Consider the following 26,217-nt stretch of genomic DNA (forward strand, 5'->3'; position numbering starts at 1 on the left):
GAAACATGTATTTAAAAACAGAACCAGATTTCCCTCTATAAGCCTAATTGTAACAGTATTGGGTAGAAATGAGCTAAGGCTAATAAATTTGGGTTTTTTGTTTGTTTCTTTGTTTTACCCACTTATTCTTTGTCTTTCAGCCCCTTCTCAAAGTCAGCATGTCAGTGAGAGACTCCTTGATACTTGTCCTTCGGAAAGCCATGTTTGCCAGGTATGGAGCATCCCGTGAGACCCTAGCAAGTAATGCCTTCTGACACTACTCACCGTCCTCTCTGGTGTCTCCTCGTATCGTCTGTTCACAGTGGTCATGCAGATGTCTGACCCAGCAGAACAGCTTCCATCAAGCAAGGCCTTGTGCAGCTTTCCTTCTCTCATTCCGTCTTCAGATTAACCATATAAAGACAGAATTATTACAGTTTTCACCATACAAATCAGGAAACTCTGGCTTAGAGACTTTCCAAAAGTCAAACGGAGGTTGGTGGGGCTAGAACTCGAGCGTGTGATCTCAGGTACACTGCTAACACCCCTGGAATAATCTTCAGGACAAGGTTCAGTGCCAGTTGGCAACAGTTCGAAGAGGAAAACACCTTAATTAAAATATTCAGGAAACTTACTCTAGTGAACATCGATCGGAATTGTGGTCTGGTGACTGTAGACCACATAAACTGTTAAGCAGTCTGAGGGATTTTTTTTGGCTTAGCCAATGCCTCCTGACCTCTCTTCCTTTATTTCTTAGTCTATAAGCTAGAGATGATGATATTACCTCCTAAAAAGTATTATGAGACCAGTAATGGGTAGAAAGCATTTGGTACTTTAAATATGAGTTGCTCAATATCACATTGGTTTTTTTTTATAGTGCATTCGTGGATATCCAGGGGAACAACTAGTAATTATCCCTCTTCTAGAATTGACAGTTTTTTGTTATTGCTTACCCAGGAGCATGTCTGCTAGGCCAAGGTTTGTATGTTGTAGCTCTCCGTGAATTAGAGCCTCAGTGAGATGAGTGTATCATTTTTCTGAATGGAGGGTTTACAAAGCACCAAGCACTAGACTCCTCTGTGAGGAAGAGAAGTACTCCTTCAGACATTTGGCCCGTTGGAGAGCTTCTCAGTACTCCTATTCTCACTCCCCACATAGAAGAAAGTATAGATAGTGCCATGAGGTTGAGTAGACAGTGAAACGTCTGAATTCCTCTACCCCTAACTGCCAGGAACAGCTGATGCTTTATTTTGAGTATTTAAATTCATTTTATTTCGCTCTGTGCTTTATGGCTTATTCCTTCTCTGTATAGAGCTAACTGGACTTTTCTGACCCAGAAGCCTATCCCTGTGAACTTAGTACTGTTTGTTAACTACTTCTCTGTCTATTCCCGAGCTAGCCAGCTTGGTGCCCGAAAATCTGCAGTTGCTGGCTTTTTGCTGCTCCTGAAGAACTTTAAGGTTCTGGGCAGCTTGTCGTCCTCTCAGTGCAGTCAGCCCCTCGGCGTCAGCCAGGTAAGCGGTGCACACACGGCACCATGGCGTGTATCAGTGCAGGAGTTGATGATGGGCAAGCTGTGCTTTTCTCCTCCTGTTCAGGTTATACCAATGATCCTGAGACTGAGAGTCTGAGTCTAGATGGCTATTATTATCCCCATTTTTAATAGTTTATTTACTTTGCACATGAACTTTTATCAAGCCTGGTAATCTGAGAAAATAAAACTTTTCACAATTTTTTGGTAATCCAGACTTTGGAGCAATGAAATTGTTTTTATAACTTAAATTACATACTATATGACTTGTAAATAACAAGTTAATATGACAGTTTTATCAGGAATCCTTTATTGCTCTAGTGTAATTATACAAAACTTCTGTTTATAACATATGGCACAGAGTAAATATTAGGAGCACGGGGTATCAGTTTATTGTTATCAGCATCCCCATCTTACGTATGAGAAGACTAAGGCCCAGGAAGGTTAAATAGCTTGCCCAGAGTGATACGAGCAGCAACAGGTAGAGCGGGGATTCGACGGCTCTGTATGACCTACCTCGAGGACAGGCCTGTAGTAATGATTACGAGTCTTGGTCTACAGTTGCTGGATTTATTATATAAATCAAACAAGGGCTATTCTTTGTCTTGTCCATTTCTAAACTAAAAATTACCCACCTTTAAACCTCTCAGGATTTTGTGGAAGCAAAAAGAGCTAGATTCTGCTAGCTACTGAAGACATTTAAAGGAAGCACTTTAGGCCCTTTAAGTAAAACCAAGTATGTTATGACTCCTGGGTTCTAGAGGCATGAAATCATCTGTGTGTCTTCCTAAGCAGCTGACTTTGTCAAGGAAGACCTTAAGGGATGGACAAGAGTTAATGTTAAAATGCTTGAAAATTGTTACTCTAAACCAGAATAAGAGTGGCACTTATAGCCTCGTGACGATTGTAATGTCAGCCTCAGTTCTGGGTTTTGGCATGTGAGGAAAGCTAAGTCAAAGCTTCTGACCAAGAACATAGGTTCATTTTACCTCCTTTATGAAAATTAATTTGGTAAAATGCATAACAACTGGCCTCTCCTCCTTTCAGGTCCATGTGGATGTTCACAGCCATTACAGTTCTGTTGCCAACGAAACTTTTTGCCTTGAGATCATGGACAGTTTGAGGAGATGCTTAGGCCAGCAGGCTGATGTTCGACTCATGCTTTACGAGGTAAGTCAGAATGGAAGGAATGTATAGTTCACTCTTATTTGAGGCAGTTAGGATTGGTAGTTTGTGATGGTTAGCCACAATTCCAAACACCCAGAAGAAAATCAAGATATTAAGCATAAATCACACTGTACAGTTTACGCACAATAAACCTATCATTTAGGGAATGCTTTGTATCGGTGTAGGAGACTTTCCTAGCCAGATTCCCAGCCACCCCACCAAGGGTCAATCTTTTTTTTTTTTTTTTTAATTTATTTTTTTTTTTTAAAGATTTTATTTATTTGAGAGAGAGAATGAGAGATAGAAAGCACGAGAGGGAAGAGGGTCAGAGGGAGAAGCAGACTCCCTGCTGAGCAGGGAGCCCGATGTGGGACTTGATCCTGGGACTCCAGGATCATGACCTGAGCCGAAGGCAGTCGCTTAACCAACTGAGCCACCCAGGCGCCCAAGGGTCAATCTTGTAAGCAGCCTTTACTGAGGATAACAGTCTCAGACCTACTATGTTGACTCTTTTCTGTAGTCATCCATGTGCAAAAAAGAATCTCTGCCCTTATCTAGCTCCAAATTTTAAAAATTAACTTGATATGGATCATAGACTAATCTGTTAGGATATTGGAGTTCATTTATTCATTGAAGATGTTACATCATCAGTTTGTAAAAACTCTTATATATTGATATTAACATTTTTGGTCATATTCATTGCAAGTGTATGCCAGATTGCCATTTGCTTGGTGGTGGTGGTGGTGGTGATGATGATGATACTTTCAGACCTACAAAAATACCAATTTTTGGTTCTTTTTTGATCTTTCCTTTAAGATATGCTATTTTTATGTGTGAAGAGTCCATAGCCTTCCAATGAATATTCACTAATATTGTCTTCTAGTTTTTTATGATGTTGTTTTTTATGTTTAGCTGCTTAGTCCATCCGAAATTTGTCTTTTTTTTTTAAGATTTATTTATTTATTTATTTGGGAGAGAGAATGAGAGAGAGAGAGCATGAAAGGGGGGAGGGTCAGAGGGAGAAGCAGACTCCCTGCTGAGCAGGGAGCCCGATGCAGGACTTGATCCCGGGACTCCAGGATCATGACCTGAGCCGAAGGCAGTCGCTTAACCAACTGAGCCACCCAGGCGCCCTGAAATTGTCTTGCTATACTATATAAGGAGTTAACTTTTCTCCAGGTTAACCAGTTGTCCAGACATTATTGCCTTCTTTATGTGTACTAAGTCTGTTTCTGTTCATATGCTCTTCCTTGATTACATCTGTAGATTTTTGTGCCAAGACCATAAGTATCTTTTATCATTATACATTTATAAAAAATTAGGGCTAATTTTCCTTTGTGTCTTTTCTTTAACAGATTATTTTAGGGGGTCAATTCTCATTTGCTTTTTCTCAAAGATGAACTGTACAGTCTCTTTTCCTGGTTCCAAAAAGAAAGTTCTCCCCAGGATTTTAATTTAAATAGGTTGGCAGGGGGGCAGAGGGAGAGAGGATCTTAAGCAGGTTCATGCCCAGCACAGAGCTTGACATGGGGCTCGATCTCACAACCCTGAGATCATGAGCCAAAGTCAAGAGTCAGATGCTTAACCGACTGAGCCACCCAGGCGTCCTTTAATTTAAGTAGGTTTAAACTATGATTGGGAAATTTGGGATGGGAAGAAATATCACAGTCATTTACATTAAGGTGCTTAGGGCTAGGAGACACTTTTGAAGCCCTGGAAACTAAGTGGACATAAAGTCCTGGAAGAGAAGACTTAATGAGGGATGAGAGAAAAAGAATGAAGCTTGGGACATTCTTGACTGTAAAAGAGCAAAGTACTCCAAAGCCTGAAGTGACCTGTTGTTTAAAAATTGTAACAGTTATGGTCAGTTTATTAATCCAGTTCTTAGTGATCAGAGATCTCTTTTTAGCTGTTTTTAGGCAAATAATCTAAACTTCCTGAATCAGTTTCTCCTTCTGCAAATATGGTCTCAGTCTTTTTCAAAGAATTGAGAATAGGGTAAAGAAAGAGTATTGCTTCAAAGTTATGATTGTTCAAATCACTAGTATATCTGTTAAAGAGCTTACTGTTTGTTTCCTCTTAGGGTTTCTATGATGTCCTTCGAAGGAACTCTCAGCTGGCTAATTCAATCATGCAGACTCTACTTTCACAGGTAATACATGTCTTTTATTTTATGGCTATACAGAACAGATAAGAAGGCATGGAGAGATGATTGACATTTCCCAAACTTCAAAATATAAAATAATTCCCAAATAGTACCCTGGTACATTGTGAACATGTCTGGGTATGTGATGATGTCCTGATGTTTTATTTTAATTACCACTTTTCTGTCCGCCGTATTGCCATCATCTGAACGGTTATCCTCCCAGTTAATGGTGTGCACCCTAAGTCAGAAGGACATTTTAAAGAACCATTTGTATAAGGGCTATCAGCAGCTGTGTCTGTTTGTTTTACTTCTAGAAGAAAAGAGAGATCTGAAGCAAATGTAGCAAAATATGGGCATGTTAAATCTGGGTTACAGATCCATGGGTGTCTCTTGGTTATTTTCTGTACTTTTCAGTTTAAAAAAAGATTTTTTAAATTAAGAAATTTTTCATAGGATGATCACAAGGAGAAGAATTCAGCTGGAGAATATTTGGCATAAATAAGACCTTTTACCCTGAACATTTATTCATTAAACATTATTTGAATCTTTTTTTTAAATTACTTTATTGAGAAATAATTTACATACTATACAATTCACCCATTTAAAGTATACGACTCATTGGTTTTTAGTATTCATAGAATTGTGCAACCATCAACACAATCAATTTTAGAACATTTCATCGCCTCAGAAAAAAGCCTCACACCCTTTAGCTACCACCCCATAATTTTCTCATCCTTTTCCCAGCCACCTAACCCTAAGCAACCACTAATCTGCTTTCTGTCTTTATAGATTTGCTTATTGTGGACATTTCATATAAATGGAATCATACAATATGTGATCTTTTGTGACTGATGTCTTTCACTTAATGTTTTCACGGTTTATGTTGTTGCATCTATCAGTACTTCATTCCCTTTTATGGCTAAATAATATTTTATTATATGGTATTTGAATCTTTTTATATATTGAGAGTTTGTTGGTTTGTAACCCTCACAGAGCTTCCCGGGTATAATCTGAAACCGGACCTTATACTCAGAGGGCAGGGAGGGACCAGCAAAAGAGGCAGGCTACTCCAAGTTGGTAGGTAGCAGCTTTAAGAAGCAAAAGGAACTTATATGTGAGGCTTGTCTTGGGCAGCAGCAAGACCAGTGCATCCCTGTGCAGTCACCTGCCACATCCATAGAAGGTTAAATAGAGGCCTTAACTGAGCTTAGTCACATATACTGTGTAGATATTCTCAGCATCATCACCATCTCAAGGCTATCGCCTTGGAGCAGCCTCTGGGAGCAGGAAGGCAAGCAGAACCCACATTCCAAGGACAGGGGAGGGGAGGATGAGGACCTCTGATCCCCCAGGTCCAGCTCATGGGTAAACTGGTGGTCACATCTTCTTGGTAACTTCCCTAACAAGAGTTCAGGATGCAATTATGTACTGATAATAACAACAATACCATACTGTATTATAGAGAGGGCCAAGTGTGTATGAGGCACTATAAGGTGGGTGATCTCATTTGATCCTACAAAACCCTGTGAAATAGAAATAATCTCCATTTTAGATTCTGAAAGGTTAAGTAATTTGTCCAAGATCACATAGGTAGGAAGTGGCAGAGCTGGGATTTGAACTCAGATCTTCCTGGCTCAAGAGCCCAAGGATGAAAATCCTCACGTAAAAAGCACTAGATTAAAAACAAGGAGAATCTTGGGGCACCTGGGTGGCTCAGATGGTTAAGCGTCTGCCTTCGGCTCAGTTTGTGATCTCCAGGTCCTGGGATCGAGCCCCATGTCAGACTCCCTGCTCAGCGGTGAGTCTGCTTCTCCCTCTCCCTCTGCCCCTCCTCCTGCTCGTGCTCGCTCTCTCTCAAATGAATGAATGAATAAGTAAGTAGCTGAGTAAATAAATAAATAAAAACAAGGGGAATCTTTTCGGCAAATGATGTTAAATGATGTTGTGAAAACTGGATGTTCACATTCTGAAAATGAATTTGGATTCTTACCTTACACGGTATACAAAAATTAACACAGTATGGATCAAAGACTAAAACATTAAGAGCTAAAATTATAAACCTCCTAAAATATAAGGGAAAGGCTTCATGACATTGGATTTGTTAATGACTTCTTGGACATTGACCAGAAGAACAGGTAACAAAAGAAAAAGATAAATTGTCCTCACCAAAATTAAAAACTTTTGTACAGTCAGAGAACACTGTTTACAGAGTGAAAAGGCAATCCACCGAGTGGGAGAAAATACTTATAAATCATATATCCAATAAGGAACTAATACCTAGGATATACAAAGAATTCCTACAAATCAACAACAACAAAAACAACCCAATTAAAAAATGGGCAAAGGACTTGAATAGACATTCATCCAAAATATGTATATACACAAATAGCCAATAAACACATGAAAAGATGCTCAACATTACTAATCATTAGGAAAAAGCAAATCACAGCCACAGTGAGATACCACTTCATACCCATTAGGATGTGTGCTATCAAAGTGAAAAATGGTGGTGTGTATATACAGAAATTGGAACCCTTGTGCATTAATGGTGATAAGGTAAAATGGTACAGCTGCTGTGGAAAAAAGTATGGCAGTCCTTTAAAAAAAGAATTAAGCACAATTACCATTTGATCCAGCATTTCCCCTTTGGGTATATACCCAAAAGAAGTGAAAGCAGGGATCTTGCATTTTTAATCCAATATGACACCCCTCCTTTAGATGGGAATGTCTAGTCAATTCACATTTAATGTAATTATTGTTATGTTTGGATTTAGGTCTACTATTTTGCTATTTAATTTTTTTTACTGGCTTTTTACCTATATTTTAAATATTTTTTAATTTTTTTAAAAGATTTATTTATTTACTTTAGAGAGAGCACGCGCATGAGAAAGCAAGTTGGGGGAGGGGCAGAGGGAGAGCATCTTCAAGCAGACTCCCTGCTGAGCACGGAGCCCAACATGGGGCTCCACCCACAACACATGAGATCATGACCTGAGCCGAAACCAGGAGTCAGACGCTCAACCCACTGAGCTACCCAGGTGCCCCTTTTGTTGTATTTTAATTCATTTTTATTTATTTATTTTTCCCCCTTTTGTTGTATTTTTAATTTTGCTCTGGAGGTTACAGTGTGTGCCTTTAATTTATTACTATATATTTAGGTTAATACTGACATACTTCCAGTAAAATATAGGAACTTTGATCCATCCTCCTGCCTTTATGGTATTGTCATACATGTTACATCTATCTATGTTAAAATCCCAGCAAGATGGCGTTATATTTTGTTTTAAACAGTTATATGTATGTCTTCTTTAGAAATTAAGAAAAAACAAAGTGTACAGACACAATCTTTTATACATACCAACTTTTTACCATTGCCAAAGCTCTTCATGTGGATTCAGGTTTACCATCTTCAATAACTTCTGTTCAGCCTGAGGAACTTTTATTATTTCTCTTGTGCAGGTCTGCTGGCAGTGACTTCTCATTTTTCAACTATATAAAGATACATCATTTTGCCTTCATTTTTGAAGCACAGTTTCACTGGAAATAGAATTCGTAGTTGACAGTTTCTTCTTTCGGTACTTTGAGTATATCATTCCAGTGTCTTCTGGTTTCCATTGTTTCTCAAGGAGCTGATTCCTGAGTGAACCAATTATTGTGTCTTTGGTTTCTGTATTTTCTGTGTCATTTTTCTCTTACTCCTTTGAAGATTTTTCTCCTTGTCTCAGGGTTTTAAGAGTTTGACTTATGTTTACATGTGATTTTTTTTGTGTGTGTGTTTCTATTTGAGTTCATTAAGTTTCATGGGATCTATAAGTTGATGCTTTTCATCAAATTGAAGAAATGTTCACTCATTATCACATCAAATATTTTTTCTGCCCCCTTTCCTTTCATTCTGGGACTTCAGTTATATATATATATTGGAATGCCTGATTTTGTTCCACAGATCTTTGAGATTTGATTCATTTTTCTTCAATATTTTTTACCCTTCATATTTGATATTTTCTCATTATCTATCTTCAAGTTTACTTATTCTTTCTATTGCCATCTCAGATCTGTTGTTTTACTCTTGAATGTGTCTTAAATATTAGCAAATGGATTTTTGTATCTATTGAAATGATCATATGATTTTTCTCCTTTAATGTGTCACTGTGGTGAATTGTATTATTTGATCTTCTAAACCAACGTTGCCCTCCCAAGATAAATTCAAATTGATTACGATATATTACCTTTTTTGTACATTTTTGGATTCAGCTTAATATTTCATTTAGAATTTTTACATATGTTTATAAGAGAATGGCCTGTAATTTTTATTTCTCATACTGAACTTCTTGTTTTAATATGAGCTAAATGATTGTTAACATGAGTTAAAATGATTGGGAAATGTTCCCTCTTTTTCTAGTTCGTATGAAATTTGAAATTAGTTATTTCTCTTCTTCCTTCTCTTCCCTTGCTTGGAAGCTATGTACTATGTTTCTTTAAACTTTAAATTTTTGGCTTTTGATTCTTCAGACCACACAAGTGGTGTGAATTCTAGCCCAAACTACATTTGGAGATTAGCTTATGGTTAGAAATTCCCAGGGGAGGCTTTTTGCCTTTTCCATACGGAAGATTTATTTTTTGTTTTGTTTTGTTTTTCCATAAGGGATATCTCCTTTTGAGAGTTCCAGCTTTGTGTGAGGTTCTCTGATTCAGCCTTCACCCCATGAGGGCCCTAGAAGCTTTGTCTTCAGGTCCATGAGCCCTACAACTATAGTTCCTGGCCTCCAGAATTGGCAGGTGCTGGCAGAATGAACACCAGTTTCAGAGTTCATTTGCTCATGTAGATGCTAGATTCACGCTTTGACATTTTCTAATATAATGAGATGTCTGAGGACTTCTCTTACTTTCCATCATCTTAGCTATCTATTTAAGATTTTTAATACATTTTTTAAATTGTTCTCTACCAGGAGGGTTTCTCTAGACCCCTTGTCTACCGCTTTGCTAAAAATGGAAGTTCTTTTGCTCTCCCTTTTCCCCCACTTTTGTATGCCATTGCTTTGTTATAGTTCTGCTGAAGAAGCTGCATTTGAAGTTAAGATTTGAGAGGTGTAGAAATTATTGGAAGGTACTATACTATTTATTAAAAGCTTTCCATTGGGCCTCAAGCCTGATCCCATATAAAATTTATAACCTGATAACTATAGTGTACCCTTCAAACTGTAATAATCAGCTCATCGACATTCACACACTTAACAAGCATAAAAAATTGTGATGAAAGCATAGAGCAGTGCTTCCCAACTCAGGGTAGTATGTAGACCAGTAAACTTGTGCAGACTCCAAAGGTAAAAAAGAGAAAAATAATAGCTAATGTTTCTTGAGCCCTTAAGTAGTGTGGTTTTTTTTTTTTTTTTTTTTTTAGCACTTTACGTGTATTAGCACATTCAATCCTTTTACAGCCTTATTTGTTTAGAGTAATAATAATCTCATATCACAGATGAGGAACCAAGGCATGGATGCCTTTATCAAAATTATTAATAGGTGGTCGTACTGGGACTTAGACTCAGCCATTCTGACTCTGGAGCCTATACTTAACTATCAAGCTATACTAAAAATGCTGATTCCTTCTGCAAATTTAGGAATGTGTGTGAGAGAGTATGATGTGTTTTGGGGGAGTTAGTAGAAATGGAGTAAGAAAGAATATCTCAACATGATGCCTGAAGCAAGGGTAAAGGATGTGCAGGAGCCCAAGCAACACAAATTTTGCTGGGTTTTTCTTTGGACACTTGGGAAGTACGTCTTAGAAGATATCAGACATTAAAGGTGCCATTAGTTTGACCAATTAAAGAAGTGAAAAGCATTCATGAGCTGTGGTATCTTTTTTTTGTTATCATATATAGTTAAAACAGTTCTATGAGCCAGAACCTGATGTGCTGCCGCCTCTGAAATTAGAAGCCTGTATTTTGACCCAAGGAGATCAGATCTCTTTACAAGAACCACTGGTGAGTCTTTTAGTCCTTCTATAACCATTATTTTTACTGTTAAGTAAAAACATCAACCCTGTTGATAGAGTCAGTCTTCGGGAGGAGATACTTTCCTGAAAACACTCTTCTGGTACTCGCAATGAAACTTTACTCTTAAATCTTCCCTCCTTTCCTTTTCTGATGCATCACTACAGTGGATCTGTTGGTAAGATATCTCCATGTCAGCACTTTACTAAATCAAGGCATCCATCACTCCCCCAAGGAGCATTTTGTCTCCCGTTTATGGCTCTTTGACTATATAATATACTAAAATATGCTTTGGAATGGGGAAGAGAGGTCACCCAGTAGCAGATGAACCTGCTAAGGGAACCTACCTTATTGGTCTGGGGGGAGCATGTGATTTATGCTGAGCTAGAATTGGCATTCTTGAACCTTCAGGGGAACTGGGACAGGTTGTTTTTCTATTCCTGTGCTCTAGCCTCAGAAAGACAGGAAAAAGAGGATAAAAACTGAAACCTCACCATCCCAAGTAACTTAGAGCTCATGACAGGGGAGGGAAGTGCTCTTGAAGTTGTCAGATCCTGCCTTCATAAATGGACCTTCTTGTGCCATGAGACGGAGGTGCTCTGTTGGTCTCCCATAGATACCCTCAACATAAGCCTCTCTTTATTTTTTTTTTAAGATTTTATTTATTTATTTATTTTTGCCAGAGAGAGAGCATATGAGCTAGCATGAGCTGAGGGAGAGGCAGACTTCCTGCTGAGCAGGGAGCCCGATGTAGGGCTTGATCCCAGAACCCTGGATCATGACCTGAGCCCAAGGCAGACACTTAACCAACTGAGCCACCCAGGCGCCCCCAGCCCCTATCTTTAAAACAGCCTTTGGGACTCAGGAATCAGAATTTAACTTCACAATCTCCGTGGTGTGGCCACTAAGTCAGAAGCAGCACATTCTGATGTTGCATTCTGAGGTGTCTGGTACTTACAAAGCCAGTTTTGGGGAAAGGTCGGGAAAGAATGCCTTTATTGGTCCAATTCATTTTTTCCAGTTTTGCTAATTCAGGTTGACTTAATTTGTGATGCTAATGAATAACTTATTTTAGCCTTGTAGGTAAGAATTATTTGTTGATTATCAACAGCCTCATAGGTTGTCCTTAAACACTCAAAACTGTTTACTGTTGTCTTCTACAGGATCATCTGCTGTGTTGTGTCCAGCACTGTTTGGTCTGGTATAAGGGTAGAGTGATGCCCCTACAGCAGGAAGAGGAGGAGGAAGAGTTCTACCAAGACTTAGAGGATATGTTGGAGTCTATTACGAGAAGAATGATTAAGAGTGAACTAGAGGACTTTGAACTGGTAATCGCTAGGTCTCAGCTGTATTGAATGATGTAGGTTTTTAATAGCTTATTAATTTTTTAAAGATTTCATTTTTAAGTCATCTCTACACCCAGTGTGGGGCTCAGACTCACAACCCTGAGATCAGGAGTCGCTCACTCCACTGACTGAGCCAGCCAGGCACTCCAATAGCTCATTAATTTTTATCTTGTGTCTTTTAGGATAAATCAGCAGATTTTTCTCAGAGCACTGGTGTTGGCATCAAAAACAATATCTGTGCTTCTCTTGTGATGGGAATTTGTGAGGTTCTAATAGAATATAATTTCTCCATAAGTAATTTTAGGTAAGGTATTGCTATGACTCTCTTTGCAATTTGATGAATACTCCCATTTTACGTTGTATTTTTTTTTTGTTTTTTGTTTCTTTAACAGTGCACTAGGCACTGGACAGACCTCAGGCTGTGACGCTGTCTCTTAGGTGGACATCTAGCCTAAGACCAGACTGTGCTCTTTCTACCAGAGAGCACCAAACATATATCACAGGGGTAGCAGGCTTTCATTTATAACAGATTCCCAAACACTGAACTCAACAAGTTCTGATTTTAATAGAGAAATTTTGTTTGGTTGGTAGTATTAGACTTTCATGCTCTGCATTGACTGGTATAAATAAGAGAGAAAAAAATAACATAGATGGATTAGAGTGATCTGGAAGTTAATGCAAATTCATTCATTTATAATGTGTTTAAAATAGAACACGTAAAGAAACATTGTGATGTCCTTATTATTAGGTGTGAAAGTTAAATCACAATATTCTGATGCTTGTCCTTAGTGGCCTCTTTCCTTTTATACAGTAAGAACAAGTTTGAGGAGATTCTGAACTTATTTATGTGTTACAAGAAACTCTCTGACATCCTTAACGAAAAAGCTGGTAAAGGCAAAACTAAAATGGCCAACAAAATGGATAGTTTTTGGTCCATGAAGTTTGTGTCTGATCTTCTCACTGCTCTTTTCAGGTAAGTTTGTAACAGAGCACTTAAAGACATCTGTGCAGTAAAGATAGTAACAGGTTCACTAGTATTATCTAGTTTGGATTCACAATTCTTAATATATATAATAAGTAAGTCAGGAGGTTTGTAAGTTTCTTGACATGAAAGCTGGATAGTCCTAGGTAGGCACTCTAAAGAACTACCTTGAATTATTAATAGAGAAAACTCAGAAACAATGGACTGCTGAAGAAAAGAATGGATTGCAATAAGGTATTGTAGGAACATCTACCTAAGTAGCTTGAACACTATTAACAGATAAAAAGGGAAGAAAGAAAAACCTGAATTGAAAAAGTAGGAATAACAGCAACAAAAAAACATAGGAAACTAAGACTGACATTTAAATCTTATCAAAGTAAAGGGACTGGGGAGGGGAGAAAAGGAGATCACACTGAGAATGAGGACTGTAAAAGGGAGCTGAGGCAGTGACAGGGGCTGCCTGGGGGCTGTCGTTAAGAGCTTACTAGGTCCTGCTCTTCTAAACAGTCCCCAGAAAATCTAATTCCAGATCCCAGGAGCAGTAGTGGACTCTCCTCTCTCTCTCCCCCTCTGTCTCTTTAGGGACAGTACCCAGAGTCACGAAGAGAGCCTTTCTGTTCTGAGGTCCAGCAATGAGTTCATGCGCCACGCAGTGAGTGTAGCTCTGCAGAAGGTACAGCAGCTCAAGGAAACAGGGCATGTGAGTGGTCCTGATGGCCAAAACCCAGAGAAGGTCTTTCAGAATCTCTGTGATATAACTCGGTAAGTCACTCTCACCCTCAGAAACCTGTTCCACTTGCTGTGGAATCTCCAAGAGGGGAAGCTGGGCGTGGGGAGGGAGGCAGTTTGAAGTTGGGCATGCCTTAAGAGTAAAAGTGCACTCATTAATATCGAGTCTTTTTTTCTAGTCCTGCTTTGATGTGGGATGTTAGGTAGATAGAAAATGTTATTCTATTACCAGGAATAAAGAGCGATATTACATAATGACTAATTCATCAGCAGGTAGACATAACTTTAACTGCATACGCACCTAACAAAGCACCAAAATACTTGATGTAAAAATTGATAGAACTGGAGAAATAAACAATTCATCCCCTCTCAGAAATCACTAGAGAATTGGTAGGTAGAATATCAGGAAGGACATAGAAGACTTGAGCCACACTTGTCATCCAGCTTAACTTAATGGGTATTTATACAATATTTAACAGTGTTTCAGAATGCACATTTTTTATGTGCACATGGTGTATTCATCAAAATGGACCATATTTTGGACCATAAAAACAAACTAAACACATTTTTAAAATAGAAATCAGTATGTTCTCTGAACACAACGAAATTAAACAAGAAAGCAGTAACAAAAATATTTTTAATTTTTAATATTTATTTATTTTAATAAAGATTTTATTTATTTGAGAGAGAGACACAGTGAGAAAGGGAACACAAACGGGGAGTGGGAGAGGGAGAAGCAGGCTTCCCACAGAGCAGGGAGCCCGATGCGGGGCTCGATCCCAGGACCCTAAGATCATGACCTGAGCCGAAGGCAGCGGCTTAACGACTGAGCCACCCAGGCGCCCCTAATTTTTTTTTTTTTTAACAACTGGACTATCCTTGTATGTTTGGAAATTAAATGCATTTCTAAATAACTCATAGTCAAAGAGGAAGTCAGAAATCAGAAAATACTTTGAACAGAATGAAAACACGCTACATTTCAAAATTTGTATGATTCAGCTAAAGCAGTGCTTAGGTAGAAATTTGTAACCGTCAGTGGTTATATTAGAAGAAAAATATGAAATCTCTCAGCTTACACATTAAGAAAAGAAAAGATTAAAATGAAAGTAAATAGAAGGAAGTAATAAAGACAAAATAGAACCATTGAAAAAAGAACAGAGAAAAAGGAATGAAACCAGAAGCTGATTCTTTGAGATCAGTAAATGCAATAAATTGTAACCAGACTGATGAGGAAAAGAGAGAAGACACAAATTACAAATAGCAGATATGAGGAAGAGGCAATAATCACTACTAATTCTACAGACTGCAAAAATTGATAATAATAGAATGCTAACAACTTTACGCCAATAAACTGGATTAAATGGACAAATTTTTTGAAACTCAGGAAGAAATAGGTAAGCTGAATAATCCTGTGCCTGCTTAAAAGAAATTGAGAGGCGCCTGACGGGCTAGTCAGTGGAGCATGTGACTCTTGATCTTGGGGTTTGTAAGTTCAAGCCCCATATTGGGTGTAGAGATTGCTTAAAATCAAAATATTTTAGGACGACTGGGTGGCTCAGTCGGTTAAGCATCTGCCTTTGGCTCAGGTCATAATTCCAGGGTCCTGGTATCGAGTCCCACATTGGGCTCCTTTGCTCAGCGGGGAGCCTGCTTCTCCCTCTACCACTCCTCATGCTTGTGTGTGCGTGTGCTCTCTCTCTCTCTCTCTCTCTCCCCCCCATCAAATAAAATCTTTACCAAAAAAATTAAAATCTTAAAAAAAAATTTGAATTTGTGGTTCAAAATTTTCCCTCAAAGAAAACTCCATATCTATATGTCTAATTGGTGAATTTTGCCAAACATTTAAGGAAGAAATAATACAGCGTACCTGGGTGGCTCAGTCAGTTAAGCATCTGACTCTTCGGCTCAGGTCATGGTCTCAGGGTCATGGGATCAAGCCCTGCATCAGGCTGTGCGCTAGATGTGTAGCCTGCTTAAGATTCTCCCTCTCCTCCCGACTAAAAAAAAGAAAGAGAGAGAGAAAGAATACCAATTTATGCAACTCTTCCAGAAAATAGAATAGGAAGGAACGTGTCCTGACTCATTTTATGACGCCAGCATTACTGTAATGCCAAACCCAAAGACATGATAAAACTACTGACCAATTTCCTTTATGAATATAGATGTAAAAAATATTAGCAAACAAGCCCAACAGTTTGTAAGAAGGATGATATAATTATGTGGAATATTTTCTCAGGAATGCAAAGTTGGCTCAAAATTTATAAATCAGTCATAATTCATCATATCAACAGACTAAAGGAAAACACCCTATCATCTCAATAGGTGCAGAAAATTTGACATAAATCCGTGATCAAATCTCTCAGGACACTAGGAATAAAAGAGAACTTTATCAATCCAATAAAGGGAATATGTCAGCACCATACTTACTGATTCAATGGACTGCATGCTTTTCCCCCTGTACTCTCACCATTGCTGTTCAACATTATACTGGAGGCATAGCCAGTGCAGTGAGACAGGAAAAAGAAATAAAAGGCATCCAGATTGGGAAGGAAGAAATAATAGTGTTTTCAGGGATATTGTAATTGTCTACATAAAAAATTCCAAAGACATTTTTTAAAAGCTTTTCAAAGCTTTTAAAAGATATGTTAAAGAAGCAATTTAGCAAGGTTGCAGGAAACAAAGGCAGTATTTTTTAAATTGTATTTTTATTTATATGCTAGCAGTGAACATTTGGAAATTGAAGTTTAAAAACAGAACCACTTGGGGCGCCTGGGTGGCTCAGTCGTTAAGCATCTGCCTTCGGCTCAGGTCGTGATCCTAGGGTCCTGGGATTGAGCCCCGCGTCAGGCTCCCTGCTCCACAGGAAGCCTGCTTCTCCCTCTCCCCCTGCTTATGTTCCCTCTCTTGCTGTGTCTCTGTCAAATAAATAAAATCTTAAAAAAAAAAAAAAAGCATCACAAAATGTGAACTTCTTGGCGATAAATCTAACATGTAAGATTTATGTGATGAAACCTCTAAAACATTTGAGCAATCAAAGAAGACCCAAGTAAATGTAAAGATAACGCAGTGTCCACAGATTCAAAGGTTCAGTATCGTCACGGTGTTAATTCTTTGCAGATTGACCCATAGATTCAACACAGTTTTAATCACAATCCTATCGAGCTTTATTTTAGTAATTGACAAGATGATTCTAGCATTTATGTGAAAACGTAAAGGACCTAAAATAACTAAAACAGGTTTGAAATAAAAGAACCAAGTTAGAGGACTCACTACCTGGTATCAAGTCATATCAAGTTACTTTATTTAAGATAGTGTGGTATTGGCAGAATTGTTGGAGCAGAATAGATCAGAAATAGATCCCACAAATATGGTCATTTGATTTTTGACAAAGGTGTTGAGGTAATTTAATAGAGAAAGAAAATTCTTTCAACAAATGGTTTTAGAACAGTTGGACATTCATTTTTTAAAAAAGTGAACCTTTATTCATTCCACATGTCTTAAAAAATTAACTTCAAATGGGTCAAAGACGTAAAACCAAAACTTGTAAAACATCTAGTGGAAAACAAAAATCTTTGTGATCTTGTTTTCAGTAAAGATTTCTTAGAACACCAGAAGCGCAAGCTATATTTTAAAAAAAGAAATTTAACTCTGCTCTTTATCTCTTAAGGAGATTAAAAGACAAGTCACAGATGAGGAGGAAATACTTGCAAAGCACATGGCTGATGAAGGACTGGTACCCAGAGTATATAAAGAACTCTCAAGTTTAATTAAGTTTAAAACAGCAAACAACCAAATTTAAAAATGGGCAAAATAGGGCACCTGGGTGGCTCAGATGGTTAAGCGTCTGCCTTCGGCTCAGGTCATGATCCCAGGGTCCTGGGATTGAGTCCCGCATCGGGCTCCCTGCTCCTTGGAAGCCTGCTTCTCCCTCTGCCTCTCTCTCTCTCTCTCTCTGTCTCTCATGAATAAATAAAATCTTTAAAAAAAAAATAAAAAATAAAAATAAAAAATAAAAAAATGGGCAAAATATTAGAACAGATACTTAACCAAAGAAGACCTGTAGATGGCAAATAAGGACACAAAAGGATGGGCAACATAATTAGTTCACAAACTTTAAAAAATAATAAAAAGACTGACAATACCAAAATGTCATGGTTGTGGAGGAATTTGAACTCTTATACACTGTTGATGGGAATGTAAAAAGGAACAACCACTTGAGAAAACATTTTGGTATTCAAAAGTTAAACACACACCTACCATATGATCTACACATTTCACTCTTAGGGTATTTATCCAAAAGAAATGAAAGCATATATCCATATGAAGGTTTGTGATTTGCAACTTTATCTGTAATAGAATTTGGAAACAACCCAAACATCCGTATCCATTGAATAGAGAAACTGGTACATCTATATAATGGAATGCTACTTAGCAATAAAATGGGATAAACTACCCATACATGCAGCAACATAGGTGAATCTCAGAAGCGTATGCTAAATTAACAGAGCTAGACTCAGAAGGGCTACATACCGAATGCTAGCATTTTTTATATGCTATTTTGTAAATAGTAAAACCATAGGGAGAGGGATCAGATCAGTGATTGTTCGGAAAATTGGGGGGAGAAAATATAGTACAGCATACGGGAACTTTTGGGATGACAGAAATATCTTGATTGTGGGGGTGATTATACAACTGTACAAGGTTGTCCAGATTCATTGAAATGTACATGTACAGGGTGTGAATTTTACAACATATAAAATTGAACCTCCGTGAACCTGACATTAATAAAATCACTTTTCTGGGACGCCCGGCGGGCTCAGTCAGTAGAGTGTGTGACTCTGGATCTCGGGGTCATGAGTTCCAGCCCTACGTTGGGTATAGAGATTACTTAAAAATAAAATCTTTTAATAAATAATGACTTTTCTTTTCAGGGTCTTACTTTGGAGATATACTTCCATTCCTACTTCAGTGGAAGATTTGGGAAAGAAAGAAAGAGGAAAGAACATCTCACTGCTGTGCTTGGAGGGTTTGCAGAAGATATTCAGTGCTGTGCAACAGTTCTATCAGCCCAAGATTCACCACTTTCTCAGGGCTCTGGGTGAGCATTTCAGCTTTGATAAATTGGCTTGTCTGGGTTTCTCTTTCTTTCTTTTTTTTTTTTAAGATTTTATTTATTTATTTGACAGAGACACAGCGAGAGAGGGAACACAAGCAGGGGGAGTGGGAGAGGGAGAAGCAGGCTTCCCGCTGAGCAGGGAGCCTGATGCGGGGCTCGATCCCGGGACCCCGGGATCATGACCCGAGCCGAAGGCAGTGGCTTAACCAACTGAGCCACCCAGGCGTCCCTGGGTTTCTTTTTCTTAACCAAACCTCTTGATTCTATTTGCTAATCTACCAGAGGACACCTGAGAGCAGTCCTGATGTTGCTAAGGAGTGACATCTAGTGGATTTAGAATTGGCATTTACTGGCTTTTACACGTGACCACAAATAGTGACTAGAAATTGAAAGATAGTGCTAAGAAACTGCAGAATGTTAGGAATACATTTAAATCTGTCTGCAGACTTCTTTTGGCTTTCTAAAAATTTAGCTTAATATTAAAAGGCCAAAAAAGCATCGTGAGTCAGTCCATTTCAAAGGTCACATTCTTTTCCTTTCCTAGATGTCACAGATAGTGAGGGAGAAGAGGTGGACAGCAGTGTCAGTCACAGAGCAGCGGTCTGGATCCGGCAGTTTCAGGTAGGAAGCCTGGGCATGCTGCCCTGCTTGCCTGAGGCCCTAGAGGGACTGTCAGCGCAGCCAGTCGGTGGGGCGGGAGGATGGTGAGCCATTGGGACAGGATTTCGGGGTCATCTCCAAGCAACAGGGCATAGCTCTGCTGGGTGGACGGCAATGCATCCAGAAGGATTCTAGGGAGGATGGGTGTTGAGCCACCCCAGCCTGTAGCACTGTTGCCTCCAAGAATCACTGTTTGAGTTGATAAGAAGAGACAGCCAGGAGTGCACTAAGGTATGGAGTGTACATCTTTGGTTCGTGTGCGTGGTATAGTTTGGCTTTGTCGGATTGCATGAGGACTGGACAGTGAAGCCTGTTAGTTTCTAACCAGTTGTTGTCACGCTATCAGGACCTTCTGTCCCAGAGGATTTCTTTGACGAATAAATTTAGATTTCCTACTATGTGCCAGGGACTGTTCTAGGTGTTGGGGATCTAGCAGGAAACAAAAGAAACAAAATCCCTACCCTTGGGGAGCTTACACTGAGTGGGGAAAGAGACTGACAGAAAATAGAGTGTATTTCAGGTGGTGAGAGAGGAACGGGGCAAGGGAAACAGGGAAAATGTGCGGGCGGTTCTGGGGCTGGGGCCCCATCTACGCCTGAGGTCAGTGGAGGGGCCTTAGGAGGTGACGAGCCACCCAAAGTTGGGTGCACTGTTCACTCCTAACGTACATTTGGCAGGGGGTTGGAGGAGGTGGAGTCCATAGTTTTCAAGGAACACTCAGATTTGTGGTCGGGAACAGGGTAGGAAACTACTTGTTTAATCCAGGTTTATTTTCACATTTTGTCCTCTGGAATTTTGATAGCTTGGAATCCTTTCTGTCCCCACCTTAGGAATCACTGGCTAGATTCTCTTCTCCATGACAGGAACGTTATCTGCTAACGTTTCCGTGTGTACCTTCCTTTCCCAGAGGTCCTTGTTGAACTTACTTAGCAGCCAAGAGGAAGACTTTAACAGCAAAGAAGCCCTCCTGCTAGTCACTGTTCTCTCCAACTTGTCCAGGCTGCTGGAGCCATCCTCCCCGCAGGTAGAAGCACCACTTCTTCAGTCCCACGGGGCAGCCCTCAGAAGGCCAGGAGTATTGCATCTTCAAAGTACAGTTGACTCTTGAGTAACACAGGCTTGAACTGTGTGGGTCCCCTTATACATGGATTTTTTGTGATCAGTACAGTACTGTAAATATATTTTCTCCTTATGATTTTCTCAATAACCTTTTCTTTTCTCTAGCCAACCTTATTGTAAGAATACAGTATGTAATAACACATAGCATACAGAATAAGCGCTAATCAACTGTTGATATGCTTGGTAAGGCTTCTGGTCAGCAGTAGGCTATTAGTAGTTACAGTTCTGGGGAGTCAGAAGTTCTATATGGAGTTTTGACTGTGCAGGGGTCAGCGCCCCTAACTAGTTTTCAAGGATGAACTGTATATACCTGAAGGTCCTCTTTAAATCTTATCTTTAAGTAATAGAAGATCTGGAAAATGTACCCTTCCTCACATGATGCTTTCCACCATGACGTAATTACGTGCAGCTGTGGAGGGCAAGAACATACTGCTTTTTGTTTGGCCACTGCCCTGACCCTTGTCATCAGAAAGCACTATAGAAAAAAGTCTTGTTTATCTTTGGTGCCGTCAACGTTCTTAGTTTGTGTTTTTACTCACTCTTGGTGTTTGCTCTTTTCTAATATGAAAGTATATTAATTATCATGAAGGTAGCTGACATTGAGCACTTGACTTTCTCAGCAAGGTTAGCTGGTACGAAGTTTGGGAGAAATTCAACAAAAGGTTATTAAGTCAGAAAGCGAGACTACAGTCCCAAAGCAGAAAGAACTCTTGTGAGATGGGTTGTGTGTATAAGCATGTAGGTATGCACACATCCAGAGAAATGTGTACCACATGAGCATTCACACACACGGAAGAGAAGGGCCACATTTTGTGGGTCTGTTCCGTTCAGGAGTGATTTCCCTATAGGGTGACCAAGAGTGTCCTTGATGCCTAGGACGCGTCTGCTTCCTGATGTGTGAGCAAGACCGGCTCCTCACGTGAGCCCTTGCCTCAGGAAGAGCTAGTCCTTAGGAGACTGTAGCCCAAGAGCATGGTGGTGTCAGAGTGCTGAAAAGTGAGCCTGAGCTTCCGGTTCTTGTTCTTGGGAGCCCAGAGAAAGTCCCTCTTGCTAGCTACTCGCATCATCCTAGTGCCAAGCCGCTCCTCCCCGCTTCACTTTCTGCTTCATTGTTTCCTGCCGCTGCAGCAAACAGAGCATTAGGAAGGAAACAGCCACAGGGAAGTGGGGCTGGGGGAAGTTTGAGGGAAAATAGATGGATTTGGAAAGGCTCATATATACAGGAAAATATTTTCATTCAAAATTCATTACCTACCCATCCCTGTAACTTCAGGTAATCTCTTTCAAAAAAAATTTTTTTTAATTAATTTTGGATGGATAATAAAGTCCTGTGATTTGAAAACCGGAAATGATAAGATTTGCAGTGAATGGTCTCCCTCCTGTCCCTGTCCTCCTCCACCTGTTCAGTTCTTTTCCCCCAAATAAGTAAATAACCTTTTTTAGTTTCTGATAGATCCTTCAAGAGTTCCTTTCTTCCTGCGGAAGCAAATATGAACGTAGATTCTTATTCCCAACCCTGTCTGTGTTCACACAAAAGTTTGTTTGCATCCTGCTTATTACATTTAACACCGTATTCTGGAGACCTTTTTATAGCCATTCACAGAGACCTGTCAGAATTAGCCTCTGAATTTATTTTTTACCCCAACAGATCAAAATTTGAGTTTTTACTGGTCATTTTGCACTTAAGCACACTGCATTTCAGTGCCTTTGTGGCTGAAAACGTGTTCCAAAGAACTGCTGAAGCAGTGAGCTTAAGCGTGTATCTGGCAGCGCAGGACCCTGCCATCCCAAGACCTAAAGCCACCTCTCCTTACCTGAGGAAACTCCATCTGGTGGTTTGCCCCTTTTTCATTTTTTTTCCCTACTCCCCTCTAACCTCCTCTGGCCTTTTGGCTCCTAGAAGCTGATTCTGCCGCCTTTACGGTCCGGATCTTACTCTCCTCTCCTGCATCTCTCCATTTGATTGACCTTCTTAAAGGTGTTTCCGATGCGGAGAGTGTGTGGCACGGGAAGGGAAAAGATGCATCACGCCCTAGACCGTGGTGGGAGTGGGGAGAGGAAGCTCGGGGTTGGGGGGGGGTGGGCAAGAGCCCAGATGCCAGGACCTTCTGTCCTTAATGCGGGCACAGACTGAGAACTGAGTCATATGTTACTGTATTATGAGAGGAGGATCAGTAATTCTTCTTATAATTCTGGACTTATTTTTATGCTGGTTTTAGTAGATTACCACTTTGGATCCAGGCACATACTTTGGCAGGTGATGAGAATTGGAAAGGTCTGTGTAGTCTGACACCTAGATCTGTCTCATGGCATGTTTCTTTAATATCTTAATGCTCTCCAGTTTGTGCAGATGTTATCCTGGACATCGAAGATTTGCAAGGAAAATAACCAGGGTAAGTTTCCTTTCTTGTTTCCTTTTAGACTTTATGTAAAATCATCATTCCCAAATAGCATTTAAAAAAGGAAAGGTACTCATTATACAGTCACCAGAGTGACCAAAATGAAAGAGCCACGCCCATGGCTGGTAAGCGTGCAGAGCGGTTGGCCCTCCCGTCCAGCACCAGCAGAGGGCTAAATTCAGGAGCTGCCCGGGAGGACTGTTGAGCGGTGTCTGGTTACGGCCTGGCAGTCCCACTCCAGGCCCCTACAGGTGGCCAGGTTCTCCCAGCAGCACTGTTTCTGGAGGCAGGAACAAACCCCTGTGTTGGTCAGCAGTGGAGGGGGTCGAAGGAGTGGCGATGGCGCACACGCAGCCGAACCCTGAGCAGCAGTGAGGACAGCAAACCACCGACACACAACATGCAGGAATTGCACAAACCTGCCATTGAACAAACACTAGGCACAGAACGAGTACTTCCTGCATGAGTCCATTTAGATCAAGTTCAAAATCGGACACAGCTAGATGCGATGGTAGAAGTCAGGAGAGGCAGGTTCCTTGCTGGGGTGAGTGAGGTAGGAGGGGGTTTCTGGGGCGTGGGTAGCGTTCTGTTTCTTGATCAGGGTGCTAGTTCCTCAGCGATAGTGACTGGAGAATAATAGGAAACCTCTGCCTTCTTTGGGCCTATGGACAGGAGTGTAGCTTTGTGGGAGAGCTGCCTTGGATGGACTGTGTCCAGCGCTGGGATAGCGTACGTGGGACGTGGCAAGCTGCATTTCTGGTTAGGCCCCCTGTCCCCTGACGACTGACCGGGTTAGAACTTACCTTTTAATTTTCTTTCCTTCCCGCTCTTAGAGGATGCCTCGTTTTGCAAGGGCTTGTTGAATTTGCTCTTCAGCCTCCATGTTTTGTACAAGAGTCCTGTCATCCTGCTGCGTGACTTGTCCCAGGATATCCATGGGCATCTCGGAGACATAGACCAGGTACTGCAGCGAGCCTTCACTGCGACACCCTGAGTGGGGAGAGGGGTCGGGGGCAAGCCTTCCTGTAATTGCATCCCCTGTTTCTGCCTCCTCAGGATGTAGAGGTGGAGAAAACAGACCACTTTGCGTTGGTGAATTTGAGAACAGCTGCCCCTACTGTTTGTGTAAGTGTGGACCCCTGAGCCGTGGGAAGTGGCCTCGTCACTCCTTCCATTTTATTCCCTGTGAAGAGCACACTGTAGTGGCTCATGTGCTGGGGCCTGTAGCCCACCCGCCAGTGGCCACGGTGGTTCTGTTAAGCCAGCAGCTGTGCACAGGCAACCATGCCAGGCATTCTTCTCTTTCACAGTTACTTGTTCTCAGTCAGGCTGAGAAAGTCCTAGAAGAAGTGGACTGGCTGATCACCAAGCTTAAGGGACAAGTGAGCCAAGAAATTGTATCAGGTAAGATGCATTCAGGGTGGAATGGAGAGAGTCCACCAAAATCCAGATTGGACGGCTGCGTAAATGTGCAGCTCGACTTGTGTCGTTTTGAGCCAGATTTCCAGTGTGATAGACAAAGTAGATGGTAGTGTGGCTTCTGATGCAATGGCTGTTGATTGACTCTGCATGATGAACTACATGCTCGTTGTCCCTACAGACTTCCCATTTAATCGCGGCTAGTGGATTTCTAAATCTCCTTCATTTTTAACTAGAAAATAAGGTCAGTTGGTTTGAATGTGCAATTTCATTTCCCTTCAGACGAGGCCTCTTCTCAGGCAACCATACCAAATCAGCCCATCGAGAAAGCCATCATCATACAGCTGGGAACTCTGCTTACCTTTTTCCACGAGCTGGTGCAGACGGCCCTGCCATCGGGCAGCTGTGTGGACGTCTTGTTAAAGGACCTTTGCAAAATGTACACTATTCTCACAGCACTTGTCAGATATGTGAGTATCTGAGAGATGACCCGAGTCACTTCTGCCACACTGCCCCAGCCAGCTGGAGACTTGGCCCGGGCAGCAGCTCACCGTAGTGGAGTGCCCCTGTGCAGAGCTCTTGCCTACCCCTGTGCGTGCAGGTGGTGGTTTGATTCTGGTTTGGTCGGTAGGTGGCAGGTGTCTCCACAGGTCAGGAAAAAAGAAGCATTTGGTGGCATAATTCTAAATCTGCTTTTAGAGGCCCCCCCCTTTTTTTTGGCTTATGAATATGTGGCATCTAATTGAGAGCAAATGCCTCTTCTAATGCTAAGACTTAATCTAATCTACAGCTATAGAATTCGATATGATGCCTTATTGCACACAAAATTCACAATTTCAAACCAGTCTGGGCACTGAAGAGGTGTTTATTCCTTATTTTGTTCCTTTAACAAGTAGGCGTTAAATGCCTTATAGGTCAGGTACATGGGTGGGAGAAAGTTTATTATTTTTAAATACAAGGCATACTCTGCCCTGAGTTTGAGTTAATGCTCCCTAGTATCTGTGAACAAGGAACTCTTCTCTTGCACTTGGAATAGTTTTGGTCCTCAGCAGACATTCAGAAGGTGGTAGGCACTGGGTGACATAGTCCTGATTCTAGCAGTGATCCGTATTAAATACTTAGAAGGGCCTAGACAACCCAAGAAAGATGGTAGACCGCCGGGTGGTGTCCCCAAACACCAGTGCAGCCATCTCTGAGAAGGTGCAGCTCTGGCCGTGCAGTGTGGTTCCTAAACTTCCTTACTGGAAATACTGAAAGCCTCTTCTCTTTACTGGCAATTTTTAAAGGAAAAACAGGAAAGTCATTGGTTTTCTAGATGTAGGGGCCATCGGCCTGAAGAGCTTTTAAAGCAGTAAACTGAACAAGTCAGACACGGAAGCCCTTCATTTTCTGTTGCCTGGGAGGTTCAGGAGCTTTGTGGAGGGGACAGAGGAAGCATGGTGTCTAGGGTTCTCCGTGAATGTGCTGGCTTGTTCCCTTTTCCCCCCCTCCCGTCGGGACGTTGATAGAGGATGTGGCCTAAATCTGGGAATCTTTGGTTAGTATCTCCAGGTGTGTCAGAGCTCCGGAGGAATTCCCAAAAATATGGAGAAGTTGGTGAGTTGAAAATTCCTTTCCTAGGAATGGGGGAAGCCTTC

General features: G+C 40.7%; 1 protein-coding gene across 4 annotated transcripts in view; it reads left to right on the top strand.

Moving 5' to 3' along the window:
- FANCI (FA complementation group I) overlaps positions 1-26,217 on the top strand; it is an 82,555-nt gene that overhangs the window by 49,739 nt on the left and 6,599 nt on the right. For all 4 annotated transcript variants that reach the window (XM_027569553.2, XM_027569554.2, XM_027569555.2 and 1 more), the window contains 18 exons: positions 141-211; positions 1,379-1,493; positions 2,558-2,680; positions 4,761-4,829; positions 10,700-10,801; positions 11,974-12,138; positions 12,339-12,460; positions 12,968-13,129; positions 13,721-13,900; positions 18,799-18,965; positions 19,528-19,604; positions 20,551-20,667; positions 23,104-23,155; positions 23,995-24,122; positions 24,218-24,286; positions 24,472-24,565; positions 24,863-25,050; positions 26,123-26,176. In XM_027569553.2, the coding sequence (XP_027425354.1) occupies positions 141-211; positions 1,379-1,493; positions 2,558-2,680; positions 4,761-4,829; positions 10,700-10,801; positions 11,974-12,138; positions 12,339-12,460; positions 12,968-13,129; positions 13,721-13,900; positions 18,799-18,965; positions 19,528-19,604; positions 20,551-20,667; positions 23,104-23,155; positions 23,995-24,122; positions 24,218-24,286; positions 24,472-24,565; positions 24,863-25,050; positions 26,123-26,176 (2,055 nt within the window). The remainder of the gene's footprint in view (positions 1-140; positions 212-1,378; positions 1,494-2,557; positions 2,681-4,760; positions 4,830-10,699; positions 10,802-11,973; positions 12,139-12,338; positions 12,461-12,967; positions 13,130-13,720; positions 13,901-18,798; positions 18,966-19,527; positions 19,605-20,550; positions 20,668-23,103; positions 23,156-23,994; positions 24,123-24,217; positions 24,287-24,471; positions 24,566-24,862; positions 25,051-26,122; positions 26,177-26,217) is intronic.

Source organism: Zalophus californianus, chromosome 6, assembly GCF_009762305.2.
Source record: "Zalophus californianus isolate mZalCal1 chromosome 6, mZalCal1.pri.v2, whole genome shotgun sequence".
Taxonomy (NCBI): Eukaryota; Metazoa; Chordata; class Mammalia; order Carnivora; family Otariidae; genus Zalophus; species Zalophus californianus.